Raw genomic sequence first — 17,241 nt, 5'->3', positions numbered from 1 at the left:
CAAATAATAATAATAATAATGACAGCAAACCAAAAAAGAAGGATGGTGAAGGGCAAAATAGGTGACATGTAATCAAAGTAGAAATAGAAGCAGATGGAAGAAAAAAGCACCAAGGGAGGTTTAATTAAAAAGGGGTGTATAGATGGTTAGAAAAAACTGCAATAGACCAACGTCAGGTGAAAATAAATGATGCACTCTCCGGTACTACAATATGCTGACGTGTTTGAAGAATATGTCCGCTGTGACACGGGTGGAGGAAGAAACTAATTTAAAGTGACACATTCACACTCAACACTTTCAATAACACACACATGCACAAGATCAAAATGCAGAGCTAGAGACGGATGTTTATGCTTTTGGGAGTTCTGGAGCTCTTTGAAATGAGCCGCACGGGCCAATAACACTTCTACCCTTCTGTTTCCGAAAGCAAAGCATTGAAAAGGTGTCAAATGCTGTAGTGACCTTCTCCAAAGTACATAGAGTGGATAAAAAGAAAGGCACAGATGGAGTAAAGCACAGGGAAAGATAAGCACAGTGGATAAAATGTGAATGGAATACATTCACACTACAGGCCGTATTGTGGCTGTGCTCTTTGTTGACAGGCGGGATTTGCTGTCAGGCTGTGATTCGGAGAGACACAGCTTGTCTCAATGAACAGACACTAAAGATGGAACTAACTAAATCTGCCTCTTTATTTTTGGCCAATGGAGAGCAAAGCAATTGCAATTCGCATGCCAGTCGCAACAGGGAATATATTCAGGGACGTTAAGGAGAAGACATCCTGAAAGGCCTTCACACTTTAAGGTCCCTTCCTGGAGGCTGACAGCATTGTGACATCATGTTTTTGTATTTTTTTCGTCAGGAACACATCCCTTCCTCATTTAAAGGGTGTGATGCATTGGCTGCTTCCTGGACAAGACAAAAGAATCCTTCTTTGCTTTGTTTGCTAAAGCGACAACGCCGTAAATCTCACTGTAATGGCGAGATAAGGCATAAGCATAGCCACAAAAGGTAGTAAGATCCAATTTTGGATGATTTCATTTTCATCATTGTGTTACAGCAAGTGGCTGTTTGTGTGGGCTGGTTCTCCATTGCACCAGCCCACAGACAGCCTCACCGTTGTGTGGGTGTGTATGAATACATGCAATTAGAGTGACATTTCCAAAAGTTCTCCAAAACCATAAAAACTTACCCATAAAAATAATGGCCATCAGAATCCCTACTCAAATATGTCAAGTATTAAACTCTGGAATAGTTTTACCGGACTGAACTAGATTTTAAACTATATTAGGCATTTTATAGGGCTGCGTATAAACACATTTGTTTTATAGTGAACTGTATTAAAAAACGGTTGATGAAATTTAAAGTCTCAGCCAATTCTGCTGCTGACATGTGCATTGTTAAATAGAAGGACAGAGGAAAATGTTTGAACACAATAAAATGATTTGCTGCATTTAGTACCATTCAGAGCGTAAATAATATGCTACCTGCTGAGTGAACACTGGCTGTAAGCCATCACACAACAGCAAAAGGATGGCGGCAGAACATCTTACAAATACAAAAGTCTGTGTTAAACATAACCAAAAAAATAAAGTACTGATGTGATACTATGGTATAGTGAATATCAGACGGTAAAATCATCGTACTTTGATTTATTCCATGGTATTTACATTGTACTCCAAGGTAGTAAAAAGAATACCACAGTATTACCAAATAATACCATGGCAAATGACCAATAGCATGGTATTTTATGGTACGTTTGAAGCAAAGAAAGATTAAATATTGTTCTGTGATGCCACAGATATTTCAGGAACAGGTTAATGTACCAAAGTTATAGATAGATAGATAGATAGATAGATAGATAGATAGATAGATAGATAGATAGATAGATAGATAGATAGATAGATAGATAGATAGATAGATAGATAGATAGATAGATAGATTATTGATTTGATAGAAATGATATAATTTTTTTAAGATTAACATTTTTAAGAAAATATAGGTTATACGTTTATAGAGGAAAAACAATAGTATGTATAAAAATATCTTCATGTAGCCTACTGTAAGAAAAATACGCAATTGTGAACAGAGAAGAGACTAAACACTTCCACGACACTTACCAGAAAGGTTTGTGTTTTTGCTGAGAATATCCTGGAATCTGGACCCGTCCGGATCACCTGTAGTTTACAACTGACAAAACTAACAATAAAACTCCACAAACTGAATGGTCCTAGGTCCGTTTTCTCAGAGCAGGAGGTCATGTCCATCTTCAAGCTCGGAACATTCTGTCTTTAAGTATTTTTGTTGGACAAAACAGAGAATTTGTATTTTCTCTCAGTGTAATATTTGTATTCCTGTCAGATGTGACAGCCCTCGAAGGCTCTCGAGAAACGACTATACGTGGCGCGAGACCCGCATGCACTTGTACGAGGAGTCTCGCGCTGTGCGCGCGTTACGAATACGTGACTGTACTGGCACTGAGAGCTGAGTGTCGCGCGGAATAAAACTACGCGTTTTGACTGATGCTGCTGCGCGGTGGGTGAGAGACGGTGTCGTTGTGTAATTTTTCTTCCTTCAGCAGGTTTATTATGAGTGTACACATTATTATTCATAAGGAAAATGTAAAGGCAAATTTCACGAATCAGTTGGTGGGCTACGTAAAAAAAATATTCACAAACAATAACATTTTATATAATTCATAAAAAAAATTGAATTATTGGGCAGGCTTAACATTATGAATTAGCCAATAAGCACGATCAGACGTTAGAAAAAAAATCTGAATTGTCAGATGACGGTAAAATGCTGACTCAGTCTTACTCAGCTTAGTGACATAAAACATTCGTCAAAAGAAATTAAATAAAATTAGATACACAAAAGCTTGAATAAGTGATATATAAGTACTATTTCTTATTATTTTAGAGTCATGGTTACTTGCTTATGTTCAAATGTATATAAAATGTGTATTTGCCAGCAGAACACATAAATAAATCATATATTATAATTCTATAGATTATAATATTGTCAGAAAAGTGCTGACCATAGTGGAAACATGTCAACATTTTTTTTTTTTTTTTTTACAGATTGTTGAAGAAACTGCCTGGGTGTTATAAAGCCAACAGTCAAAATAATAAACTATGCACATTGCGCCTATTAGAAGGAAAAATAATACTTCCAAAAACGCCAATTCATGAGCTGCCAGTTGTTCCTTAAATCCTCCAGGAATGTGCAGAATCCATCTTGGACACACTGAGAGGAATGAATCTGGCACGTCTGTACAGTGCTGTCTATCTGTTTAGCAGCAGTTTCTTACAGCACAGAACTAAATCTTTCTAAATAAAAAGCGTATTAAACTTCGGTCCACACATATAGTCGGGAAGCAGCAGCAGGATGAATACATTAACACCAACTCTCCAGCTAGTTATGCACATCAAAGTGACCTATTTAGCACTAATTACTTGTGTATATATATGAAAAATACAGCCACAAAGAAATGTTTGAAGCAGCGCACAAAAACAGTCATTTATTTCTCAAAATCATTCAGAGCATATGAATATTTTAGCATAGTGTGTGCGTGTGTGGTCACATCCATAAAAATCGGTAAGAGAAAACTTGAAAAGGTTAGACAGGAGCTAAACGCTGGTCAGTTTGACAGCCTCTGATTGGCCAGCTGGGCTGATGAGTGTATGTCCCTGCGTTCCAGAAGGACAGTGGGAGGATCAGCTGGTTCTCATACCGTCCCTGCTGAGATGGCTCACTGGGTCTGGATTATTTGTTACCACGGTGGCGACATGGGCTGCGGGTTCTGCAAATACGACATCACGACCGCCGATATGGACAGCCTGAAGGAATGAAAGCACACCAGAAGCATTACAATTGAGAATTTCTTCAGGTACACGAACACTGACATTAATTACGATAATGACAAACAAGCATAAGCAACTCACATAAAGCTGCTCATCATCTGTTTGGTGTCTTCTGAGCTTCGTGAATTGGCGAAACTGATGAACGAGCAATACACTGCAATCCATGCGCACCATTTAAGCTGCCAAAATACACAAACAAAACACAATTTGAACATTTCATCCCCACTGAGAATCATTCTGCTCATGTTTGAATCATAAATAGTGAGCAGTCATGAAGTAAACAGCAGCGTTGACTGTAAACAGGTGTTTTTGGAGATGAGAGTGAGGTCACCTTGAGCATCAGGCCACACATACTGAAGATCATGCCGAGCAGGTTCATGTAATCCGGTGTAGGATCTTCCATTGTTGGGTTCGTGTCGGTATTGGGAGCCTTGTAGCTGTAAAGCAAACACAATATGCGTCGACTATTAATGCTGCCTGTCATTTAACGCATCGATTTCATATAAAATACAGAGACACAAACATTATATGATTTCATCGGAGATAGCCATAAAAACATACCTAGATGAACATAATACAAGCATTAGATAACATACATATGCAGCAATAACCTTACAATTGCTGTCAGTATAAATTAGCACTACTTAATTCATATTTGTACAGTTTAAAATGTAACATTAAAAAAAATGAAAATCTACTTTAAAATATATTATTACGTAAAAACCATTCATCTATCTCCAGCGAAAATCTGCTTTAATCTCGACTAATCATTAGCCGAACTGCTGCTAACATTGATGCTATCGAGAGCCAATCAAACCTCTCGTCACATGTATTAAACACGGACATAATACTCACCGAAAAATCTTATTCGGTCGTCTTGGGTCTGCCATGTTGTTCACGGTCATATTTTAAAATCTTAATAAAATTAAAACTTCTTTGAGGGGTTTAAGAACAGCACGTCAGCGAACAGCTGATGCGTGAAATTCTACTACGCCTCTTTCTGTTGTAGGTAAAGCTGTATATGGTGCACTAGCGCCCCCTGCCGCCAAGGAGTGTTAATGCGTAATTGTAAGTGTGTGGAAAATTCAGATACAGTCAAACCAAAAATGATTCAGACACCAGTTATAATTTTTAATAGCGGGTGCAGAACACTATAGTTCATTTATGTAAGTAAGGATAGCAAAATAAAGTAAACTGTGACAGATTATACCCAAAATTTCTTCATACAGTGGACTACCTGTAAAATCGATTAAGAAAATTTGACCTGACCACGTTTTGTGCTTACGTGTTTTTTCTTTAATTGCTAATGCGAACTTTTACACCACAGACTTAACAAAATTAAGCATTGCTTGGTAATTGGTTGAGCAAAATTGATATTATCTAATTGTGTACTTAAATGTAACAGCTGATTGGTTGATTGTTATCCATTACATACCGTTCTATCAAAGTTATCTGACATTATCAAGAGGAATTTGTTCTGACACAGTTTAACTGTAAGTTTTTGTCATATTTTATTACCATTTAGCGAATACAGTGTGATAATGTGAGAAAAAGTTGAAGGTGTCTGAATACATTTTGGTTTGACTGTATATAACGGAGGTAACAATTAATTTAAGAGTCTAAAAAAATTATTTATAGGTAAGTTATTATTAAAATACAAATAGGCCTACTGTTAAGAAATGGTGGTAAGTGCTACAATTAAATAATTCTAAGCACCCTGTATTATTTCAAAACATCACCATATTAGCATATGGTTTAATATAGTAGTGCCATCATTTAAAATGGAGTTAATGGCTTTGTCTTTAGATTTTTTACATTTTGGAGCCAAATCTCAAAATTGTCCTCTGGAGTGACTGTCTCAAGCATAGTTCAATAAATTACAACTTTTATAAATTAAAAAGAAAAGCATACAAATGTTAATAAATACCTCATGCATAATTTTACAAGTGTCTATTTTAATAAATGACAATCTTTTTTTTCATATATTTCTAAAAGCGTAGGAACTTGATACATTTTGTCTTTTTTTTTTTTGCCAGAAAAAGCTTGTAATAGACAACAAGGATTAAAACATATATATATATATATATATATATATATATATATATATATATATATATATATATATATATATATATATATATATATATATATATATATATATATATATATATATATATATATATATATATATATATATATATATATATATATATATATATATATATATATATAAAAAGAAAAAAAAGAACAAGGAACAAAAAATGCCAGAGTGTACAAACCTTTGATAAATTAATCAAAAAGAGTATATTCATTAAGAATATAACAAGTCTTTCTTGCTTTTTTATTCACAATGTTCTCCAAACTGGTACAATAGTCCTTAGTTTACGTATAGATGATAATTCCCTATTACAATTTTCTAAATTAAAAAAAAAAAAATTCTCACCTTGTTCCATCCACTTCTGTCTACTCCTTATAAAGGCACCTCTAGCTTTGTCCATATAAATTGTGTCTAATTGTAACTGCAAGGAGGTCGATTGTTTAAGGTCTTCAGTGGTTAAAATTAGTTTACTAGATAATTTTATTATTTCTTCAATTAATATATTTTCCTTCTCTTTTTTTACTTTAGCATTTATTTTTCCTATGCCAATAGCTAGGGTTGTTATTTCAAATTTCATTAATTCCCAATTGTGGCCAAATTTATTGAGGATACATGCCTGTTTCCAATATTTTACTATAATTTCAATAGCTTTATTTTTAAACCATTCATTATATTTGACTATAATTTCAATAGCTTTATTTTTAAACCATTCATTCTCAAGGTTTTATTTAATTTCCAATAATTTGTTTTAGGACCACCTGAACTTACAGCATCTTTGTTGATTTTAATCAGAATAGCCTTATGATCAGTTAAAACGGAAGTCTCAATTTTCACTAATTCAACATCATCTGCACTATTTGCAGAAATGAACCAAAAGTCGATGTTTAGTCAAATCATTATTGCTCCAAGTATACATTTTTTGGTATGGGTAAGTATGTCTCCATATATCTAAAAGACCCATTCTTGCACATAAGTTTTTTAATTCACACGTTTTTACATTGTTTCTAGGGGGGCATCTGTCTATTTCTTCATCCATAACAGTATTGAAGTCTCCACCCCAAATAATCATGGCACAGGGAAATTTAGAACACAATTGGTTAATTTTACTCTCAATTGTTAAAAACAAATTATTATTCTTCTGCTTATTATTTGTGGCATAAACATTTACTATAATATATTGAGAAAGGTCAATACTAATATGCAGAATTATCCAGTATCTGTTTGCTTACTGAGAATGTGTCCTTTGAATTTACCTTTTAATATAACTACTCCTGCTGATCTGTTAGTACCAAATGAGAACCAAACATCATTCCCCCACTGACTTCTCCAAAAAGTCACATCTGCTTCACAAGCATGAGACTCCTGAATAAAATAAACAATATAGAAATAAAGATTTTCTTTTTAGTTGGTTTCTTATACCTCTGGCATTGATGGAAAAAATTGAAATTGACATTAACAATAACAGTAAAGATTAACGGATACATTTTGTTACTGAAAACCATGTCCCCCGGTGTGACGACATATCCTAATTTTAAATCGAGTTTAAGTTTAATAAGTTGAAGGACTCCATTGAAGGTCATGTTACTGCGAAGCCCATGACGTGCACATGGTAAGATTTTGCCTCAGAATTGTTCAGATATTGAACTTTTTTAGAACCACTATAAAAGTGTTCATTTCTGTTGTCCTTTGGTGCGACACACCTATATTCTTCATTCTTGTCACACCATAGGACACATTTCAGTAAAAATGTTGAAAAAAACAGTGAAAGAATTGACAACGTTAGTGACCCCTTATATTTTATCAAACATAAGACTTATGCATTTTTCTTCAAAAGTGGTGTTTTACAGACACCTTATTTGACAACTACCCATGTACAAGAACACAAGAATCATTCAAACATTTTGCACCATTACATTTTATTTATTTTCAAGCTACAGAAGATAAAATACAAAAAACAACACCTTATTTTAATAGACAGCAATTTGTTGACTTTTAAATTCAATGACATTTTACTTATTTTTTAGTCTTGTGAAACCTCAAACATGTTTTTTTTTTTTTTTTATCCCTTGTGCACCTGCACAAATGTCTTGCAGTTGATGTTATTTATTCACATCTGCCCATAAGGATGTTGAACTGTAAGGAATCATTGTTCTTCTGACAGTATTTGCCTTTATGATTCCTTCTCTTGTAAGACCACAGGTGCTGAATTCATCTCACTGAGTTCAACATCCCTCTGTGATTCTGTGGATACTGTGTGCCTTAAAAAAATAAAAATAAACACATGACACCTTTTTCACATTGTGTTATATATAAATAATTAGATTAAGTATTATGTATTCAATATTTGTTGTAGTGGTATTTTGTGTGACTTCAAATTCCAGCAGAAAGCTAGGCTATTTTGGCATCCTTATATACTGAATATATAATATGATATATACCTCCCCTCCTCTATATCCAGAACGTTCTCTGGAAGCTGAATGTTGGTGGTCTCAGGCAGCAGGAAGACCACACATCCACTGAAAACTGCAGTGGTGGCGAACACTAGAGGGGGTGCAAAGCGCCACATGTCCTCCAATAATATGACCATGGGAGCCAGCGAACCTCCTAAGCGGGCTATAAAAGAGGTATAGCCCAAGCCGCACTGCCTATTAAAGATACAGAGAATCATATTTGGGGATCCATGGCATATGAAAGACTGAAAACCCCTGGCAACATTGAATCTTAAATAACATTTCATACACAATTTTACAAGTGCTGTTCCAGATTTTTCTTTAAAAAGAAAAAATAGAATTAAAAAATAAATAAAAATACCGAAGTACAGTAGGGAAGAGCTCAGATGTGTACAAGAAGGCAATGGTAAAGGCTGCCTCTGAAAATCCCTTCCCAATAACTGCAATTCCTGTACGCACAGCAGCCAACTCTGCAGATGAAATAGCACAATTCTTCATTAATTCATATCCACCATCAAATATGGTAAAGAGGTGAAAGACGCAGTATGATACAGAATGAAGGAGTACCTGTTGGGATTATACTGTTCAGTCCAATCAGAGCTCCTGCGATAATGAGAGACCACGCCTGGCCGTTTCTCCGTCCAATCCGATCCAGAGTTAAGTAGGTCCCAACCTTAGCTGGGACTTCAATGACTCCATAGACAAACTGTGTGAGATAGATGTTCAGACCAAACCCAGTGATGTTGAAGCTGATGCCATAGTAGGTAAAAGCAACCGCAAACCTGTCAATTCAATAAAGATTGTTGATTAAAGAAAAAGAAAAAAATTGACTTTTATATCACAATGAAGAAAAAAGGTCCTCACATACCAGAAAATCCCTGAGAAAAGCACAATCTTCCTCATTTTCGGTGTCCTCACTAGATCGAGGTAGGAATGACTCTTGTTGGAGACCTCAGTAATAGTGATTTTCTTTAAGGTCTATAGTATATAGGTGACAGTCAGATGTTTTATTCGTTTTATTGAAGAGATAAAGCATGTGATAAAATCGAATGAAAGCTTGGCTAGGTGTTTTTACCTCAGAGTCTAGTTTATGAATGTAAGTGTACTTTCCATTCATCTTAGCACACTGAGTGAGATACTTCTGTGCCTCCTCTACCCTTCCTTTGGCCAGCAGCCATCTTGCTGACTCAGGAATCCACCTTTTGAGATGAATTGCAAAGGATAAAAAAATAGTCAATTTCACGTTATTTTGATGGTGCCTTTAACGCATTCTGTTGCCTAATGTTGCTACCTACATGTCTACTAACTCTCAATAGAGTGGTAGGGTAGAATGTTGACATACTTGCAAAGTTACGTATAGTCAATAGAATATCTGTTGGGGAGCATCACAATAAAGAGTTAGCAGGTATTAAGACAGTCTACTAAAACTCTAATGAGAGTTAGTAGACATGTCGTTTCAAAGTTACTTATAAGGCAACAGAATGTTCAAAATAAAGGCAAGGCAAGGCAAGTTTATTTGTATAGCACATTTCATACACAGTGGCAATTCAAAGTGCTTTACACAGAAATGGAATTAAAATATGCGTAAGTGAATAAAATAAAAAATATATATAATAAGAATACAATTAAAATAAAAACTGAAAAGAGTAAAACGATGCAAAGATGAAACAGGGTTAAACTGAAACATAAAATAAAGTGCAACCAGTTCGGACAAAGCACAGTGCTCATTCAGTAAATGCATAAACAGATGTGTTTTGAGTCTGGATTTGAAAGTGGCTACTGTTGGAGCATATCTGATTTGTTCAGGAAGCTGGTTCCAGCTACGGCTGGCATAATAGCTAAACGCAGACTCTCTTTGCTTTGAGTGAACCCTTGGTATTTCTAACTGACTTGATCCTGATGATCTGAGTGATCTGTTGGGTTTGTATTCTATCTGCATATATGCAATGTATTGAGGTCCTAGGCCATTAAAGGGTTAGCTCACCCAAAAATGAAAATTCTGTCATTAATTACTTACCCTCATGTCGTTCGACACCCTTAAGACCTCCGTTCATCTTCATGAAGCTTCGAAGCGTTATGAATCAGTGAGCCGAGTCAGCAGTTTGGCGGTTTGACACGCGATCCGAATCATGAATCGGCTCACTGATTCATAACGCTTCGAAGCTTCATGAGGCCGTGTTTTGAAATCGTCATCACTATATAAGTCGTTATTTAGGGTTTTTTTGCGCACAAAAACTATTCTCGCCGATTCATAAAGTTATTTTAGAACCACTGTAGTGAGATGGACTTTGTAACGACGTCTTTAGTGCCTTTTAAGGGTCTTGAGAGTGAACCGTGCCATTGTGCCAATGGAGGCCTTTCAGAGCCATCAGATTTCAACTAAAATATCTTAATTTCTGTTCCGAAGATGAACGGAGGTCTGACGGGTGTCGAACGACATGAGGGTAAGTAATTAATGACAGAATTTTCATTTTTGGGTGAACTAACCCTTTAAGTGATTTATATACCAGTAATAATACTTTAAAATCTATTCTAAATGTAACTGGAAGCCAGTGTAAAGACCTGAGGACTGGTGTGATATGGTCATATTTTCTGGTTCTGGTCAGGATCCTGGCGGCAGTGTTCTGTATGTCTTTTTGGGAAGGCCGGTGAGAAGACCATTACAATAGTCCACCCTACTGGTGATAAAAGCATGAACAAGTTTCTCTAAGTCTTGCCTGGAAAAAAGCATCGAATTATTGCGATATTTTTCAGATGATAGTATGCTGATTTAGTTATTGCTTTGACATGACTACTGAAACTCAGGTCTGACTCCAAAATCACACCCAGATTCCTAACTTGATTTTTTGTTTTTAGACCTTTAGCCTCAAGATATGCGTTCACCTTGAGAATTTTTATCTTTATTTCCAAATGCGATGACTTCAGTTTTGTCTTTGTCTAACTGAAGAAAGTTTTGGCACATCCAGCTGTTAACTTCATCAATGCATTTACACAGGGAGTCAATGGGGCTGTAGTCATTAGGTGATAGGGCTAAGTAGATCTGGGTGGCGTCAGCATAGCTGTGGTAAGCAATTTGGTTCTCTCTCATTATTTGGCTCAGTGGCAGCATGTAAAGGTTGAATAGGAGTGGTGCAAGAATTGACCCTTGTGGGACTCTGCATGTCATGGATGTCCACTCAGACTTATGGTCACCAATGCTCACATAATAACCTCTCCCTTCTAAGTATGATCTGAACCATTTGAGGACCATCCCAGAAAGTCCCATTTCCAGCCTGTCAAGAAGTATGTTGTGATCGACAGTGCCGAATGCAGCACTGAGGTCGAGTAGTACCAGCACTGATCATTTACCTGTATCAGTATTGAGGCGAATATCATTTATTATCTTTATGAGCACTGTCTCTGTGCTGTGAAGTGGTCGGTAACCGGATTGAAAATTGTATCCGTTTGAGCTTAAGAATTTGTTCAGCTGATTGAAAACAACTTTTCAATGATCTTGCCTATGAAGGGGGGTTTTGAGATTGGTCTGTAGTTGCTCAATATGGTGTTATCCAGATTTCTCTTTTTCAGGAGAGGCTTAACCACTGCGGTTTTAAGGGACTTTGAAAGAGTCCCAGAAAAAAAGTGAGGTGTTTACCTCTTCTAGGAGATCTGCTTCTAAACAGTTAAACACACTTTTGAAAAAAGAAGTGGGGAGTGTGTCAAGGGCGCAGGTTGATGTTTTAAGGTGCTGTACCGTTTCTTCTAAACTTTTACCATCAATTGCTTCGAAATCAGACATAGTAACTTTCTGAGGTTGTGGTCTGATCTGAATGACCCCAGAGCAACTCAAGGGTTAAAGTGTAACGATCGAATAGTCTTATAATCATGATGCACATTTAGAGGCATAAAATATGTTATATTTTTGTGAATAAATAAATATTTGTAATATTTATTTAAATATGATTTACCTTTTATAAATTTGTCAATTAATATTAAATATAAATTGGACAATATTTTCTTCCTTCATATTACTTTTAATTGTTTGTATTCTTTCACTTGCAGTTCCACCACTCACCACCAGGCAATTATGCCAACAAGGCATGGTGATGTCACCACCAGGATGAGGTGCCGCCAGTCCCTGATGAGATATGCCAGAAGAGCCAAAAGCATGTTCCCTACACTCCATCCCAGACTGATGATGGTACCTGTGAATGTGCGATGTTTAACGTCGGTCCACTCAATACCTGTAGAGTGAGCAGAGTTCATGAAAGAGTTGGTGAAAACAATAGTGTGAATAATCTGGTAGAGTTTTACCAGCAATATGATGCATTTTCTCAAACTATTTTGCTTCCAGAAACAAACTGAAAAAATATGGGGTCAGTTAGATTTTTTATTTTTTTGTTTTCAAAGAAATACATTTAGAAAGGATGCATAAAATTGATTTTTAAAAAAGTGAAAGTAAAGACATTTATAATGTCGCAGAAGATTTCTATTCCAAATAAATGCTGTTCTTTTGAACTTTCTATATTAATCAAAGTCCAGAATCCAGAAAAATATTAGGCAGCACATCTGTTGTCAGTATTGGTAATAAGAAATGTTTCTTGTGCACCAAATCAACACTAAAAAATACTGGGTTGTTTCAACCCATGTTTGGGTCAAATATGGACAAAAAAATTTAATTTAAAAATGCAAACCAACAGTTGGGTTTGTCCATATTTGACCCAAACATAGGTTGAAACAACCCAGCCTTTTTTTTTGTATGTATTAGAATGATTTTGGAAGGATCATGTGATAATGAAAACTGCCATGATGCTGAAAATTCAGCTTTGCAATCACATGACTAAATTACATTTTAAAATATATTTAAATAGAAAACATGTAATCTAAATTGTAATAATTGTATTTTTGATCAAAGAAATGCAGCCTTGATGAGCATAAGGGAGTTCTTTAAAAAAAAATTAAAATCTTACCGACCCCGAATGCTATGTATACACTCTAAAAAATGCTGGGTTAAAAACAACCCAAGTTGGGTTGAAAATTGCATTTTTCAGAGTGTATACATGTACACAGAGAAAAAAGGTGTAAAAATTGTACCTTTAGGGGTACAACAGCTTGTCACTGGTGCAAAAGGACATCTTTGTACCTTCACTCTAAAAAATGCTGGGTTAAAAATAACCCAAGTTGGGTATAAAATGGACTAACCCAGCAATTGGGTTGTTTTAAGCAAACATTTAACCAGACCGCTGGGTTAAAACAACCCAAATGCAGGGTTAAAACAACCCATTTATTATCAATGTTAAAAACAGTTGCGCTGCTCGACTTTTTTTAATAATAGTATATATATGTGTGCGTGTGTGGGTACACATATATATATATATATATATATATATATATATATATATATATATATATATATATATATATATATATATATATATATATATATATATATATATATATATATATATATATATATATATATATATACACTCTAAAAATGCTGGGTTAGTCAATTTTTAACCCATCTTGGGTTGTTTTTAACCCAGCATTTTTTAGAGTGTGGACAAACCCAGCAAATGGGTTGTTTTAACCCAGTGGTTGGGTTAAATGTTTGCTTAAAACAACCCAATTGCTGGGTTAGTCCATTTTCAACCCAACTTGGGTTATTTTTAACCCAGCATTTTTTAGAGTGTTTTTTTACTCCTAAAAGCTACATATTGGTACCATAGAGTATATACAAATGCATACCTTAAGGTACTACTATGGAGAAAAAAAGGTACAAATGTGTTCTTTTAAGGGTACTGCCCCAGTGACAAGCTGTTGTACCCCTAAAGTTACAATTTTTACACCTTTTTTCTCTGTGTGTATACACATTGGACAGCATGCACTGATGAATAATTCGCAAGAGAGTAAATAGGATCAGTTTTGATTTCATGTTGACTAGAGAGATTGTAGATTAAAGAAATGAGAAATTGATAGATACACAGGGCCACTGTGGTGATAGACATCCCGGTCAAGGCAAGTCCGCACAAGGTTCTTGCTATGGCGAACATCACATAAGATGTAGAAAAAGCCTCAACGATTCCAAAAATAGCACTGGCCACAAAGGACACCTGAATCATTGGCTTACGACCAAACCTGTGGAGTGATTTGAAAGATATATTTAACCACATAGGATATTATACCATTTTCTAAGAGTGAAAATCACATGGGAAACAGTTTGCACATTCCCTCTCTTGCTCTTTACACAAATAGCCCGAGGTAAGCAGTTTTGGATGTGGGTGTAACTGTGACATGTTCCATGACAAATAACGAGTATAACTCGAGAAATAACTCTGTTGTGAAAGCAAAGAATGATTATGAATATGCACAAATCAGCTATGCAGAACAAATCAAGGGGAATTAATCATTTTTCAACCTCAGACATGTGAGTAAAGACACTTTATTGTAGGAAAATCATGTGACAGACTTTGAGCCTAAGGAATCTCGGATATGGTCCATGGATGTAAGAAATAGTAGAAAATAAAAGGTCATAGGAAAAATAGCATGTAACAAATTGTTCTAAAACGTAATATTAATAAAAATGTACATACTTATCTGCCAACTGACCAAACACGATAGCACCGATTGTTACTCCAATGAAGAAAAACGTGGCAAGGGCTTGGTTAAGCTTTTTGTCGTCACATACCAAATCCCACTAGAAAAAGAGACAAATCACATCTTGATAAAGTCCTTGCAGATTTATTATATTTTCCTATTTGCTACAGAATATGCTGGTGAAATAAAGTCCATGAACAGCATGAAAATGAATGAATACATTTTCATCAACATAGAAAACAGAGCTGTGGTTCTCAACTAGAGGTCCTCAAGACAGCTTAAAATAATTTCTAATTTGATGACAAAACATGCTTTAAAATAAGATAGAATTGCTACAAATCAAGTTGCACACTGGCATCATATTTCTTATTTTAAATAATTTTTACATATTTATTCAAGAACCAGGCTTGTCATGGTTTGGAAAACCTGGATATATGATTACATTTAAACAAAAAATAAATACATTTAAAAGTCCCAATAATCATGAAAGACTAAAACATTTAAATTCATTGGAAATAAAAAAGTGTAAACCCTGAAGAACATAGCTATTGATATTTATTGAATTATGGATTATAATTCAATTGTTTTTATTATTAATAACTATTTAGTTCATTTTTAACATATTGCCACTTTTAGTTTGTGTAAATACATTTAAAAAGTGTAAAAATGAGCAGCTTTGTCATGACAGCAGAATTACAAGATATATTTTGGGGCCTTTCGAATGTTGTCTTTGAAAATGGGGGAAGGAAAATAGCCTTGGACCACTAAAATAGAGGAAAGCGCCTTGTATTCTTACCTCCGTGGCGGTTGTTGATGTGAACTGTGAGTGGTCATATGCCCATCCGTGCTGGCATGGCACCGAAACATTAGATCGGTTTCCATACAGTAGGGACAGGTCAGCATTAGCGTTAAAGTCTGAGAGAAGAGGGTACATCTTGCATGAGCTGTAGGAGCCATCTGCATTCCGTGGGATGCCGAGAGCCAGAATCTGTGCCGATTCACTGTCCTTCTCTGTGCCACCTGTGTACCGGCCGTCCAAGTGAGGCAGGGCACAGTGGTGAGGTGGCACACCTGAGATGAAGTTGTGGAGCAGGAAATGCAGCGGAAGGATGACCCGTGGGAGCCACAGGATGTATAAAACCAGAAACTGGAACTTGTTGAAGCCACCAATCTCATGAAGGATGTCCTCAAACCTCATAGCTGAAAGTGAGATAAGCTACCAAGTAGATATATCAGTCTTTGTTCTCGTTTCTTTTGCAATGCACGTTCTACTCACCCATCGGAATTGAGATCTTCCCTATGAATTTGTTCTGGAGACACACTTGGTTGGGTCTGTCGTAAACGGCGGGTGGAGAGTAGTCTGAGGAGATGAGCAGTGCTGAATTGCTATATGTTATCATAGCACGGTTCCCGGTCATGCTTTTCAGTGCCTGTATGAGACACAAGAGGGTCTTTGTCTAAGCTCAAGAAAAAAAAAGAATCCCAGGCCTTAAAAGTTCACTATCCCTCACCTGACCCCGGAGAGGGGAAATAGAAAATACATTAGTTCCACAATAAAAATTTTTTTTTATTGAAAATGGCAAGTGGGATGTCCGTATTAAATATGAAAAGGAGAAAAGTAATTTTACTACTTTTTCTTTCTATTGCTAGATTTGGCCAATTTATATTAGAATTACATATACACATACAAACAATGTGCTTTTTTAGAATTACATTATTAAAGGGTTAGTTCACCCAAAAATGAAAATTCTGTCATTGATTACTTACCCTCATGTCGTTCGACACCCGTAAGACCTCCGTTCATCTTCGGAACAGAAATGAAGATATTTTAGTTGAAATCTGATGGCTCTGAAAGGCCTCCATTGGCACAATGGCACTTTACACTCTCAAGACCCTTAAAAGGTACTAAAGACGTCGTTACAAAGTCCATCTCACTACAGTGGTTCTAAAATAACTTTATGAATCGGCGATAATAGTTTTTGTGCGCAAAAAAACCCTAAATAACGACTTACATAGTGATGACGATTTCAAAACAAGGCATCATGAAGCTTCGAAGCGATTTAATTCAGCGAGCCGATTCATGATTCGGATCGCGTGTCAAAACGCCAGACTGCTGAAATTTGGCGATTCAAACTGCTGAATCGACTCGCTGATTCATAACGCTTCGAATCTTCATGATGCCTTGTTTTGAAATCGTCATCACTATGTAAGTCGTATACTCTTGATAAAATCGCAGGGCTTCTTCAAATAAAAA

General features: G+C 35.8%; 2 protein-coding genes across 2 annotated transcripts; both read right to left on the bottom strand.

The window, feature by feature from the left end:
* Positions 1-3,076: 3,076 nt before the first annotated feature.
* On the bottom strand, positions 3,077-4,868 carry wdr83os (WD repeat domain 83 opposite strand). Its single transcript, XM_079844219.1, has 4 exons — positions 4,719-4,868; positions 4,195-4,300; positions 3,945-4,042; positions 3,077-3,839 (listed from the first exon to the last, which is right to left on the bottom strand). The coding sequence occupies exons 1-4, from the start codon at positions 4,766-4,768 to the stop codon at positions 3,773-3,775; spliced, it is 321 nt and encodes a 106-aa protein (XP_079700345.1). The 5' UTR covers positions 4,769-4,868; the 3' UTR covers positions 3,077-3,772.
* A 2,988-nt stretch (positions 4,869-7,856) lies between these two features.
* Positions 7,857-16,385, bottom strand: slc22a7a (solute carrier family 22 member 7a). Its single transcript, XM_079844060.1, has 10 exons — positions 15,784-16,385; positions 14,984-15,087; positions 14,374-14,528; positions 12,466-12,634; positions 9,487-9,610; positions 9,280-9,389; positions 8,979-9,193; positions 8,773-8,881; positions 8,400-8,606; positions 7,857-8,219 (listed from the first exon to the last, which is right to left on the bottom strand). Exons 1-10 carry the CDS (start codon positions 16,183-16,185, stop codon positions 8,132-8,134), a joined length of 1,683 nt encoding a protein of 560 aa, XP_079700186.1. The 5' UTR covers positions 16,186-16,385; the 3' UTR covers positions 7,857-8,131.
* Between the last annotated feature and the right edge of the window lie 856 nt (positions 16,386-17,241).

This window comes from Gobio gobio, assembly GCF_949357685.1.
Source record: "Gobio gobio genome assembly, chromosome: 19".
Taxonomy (NCBI): domain Eukaryota; kingdom Metazoa; phylum Chordata; class Actinopteri; order Cypriniformes; family Gobionidae; genus Gobio; species Gobio gobio.
The sequence above is the reverse complement of the archived record's forward strand: the minus strand, read 5'-3'. Positions and strand labels throughout refer to the sequence as shown.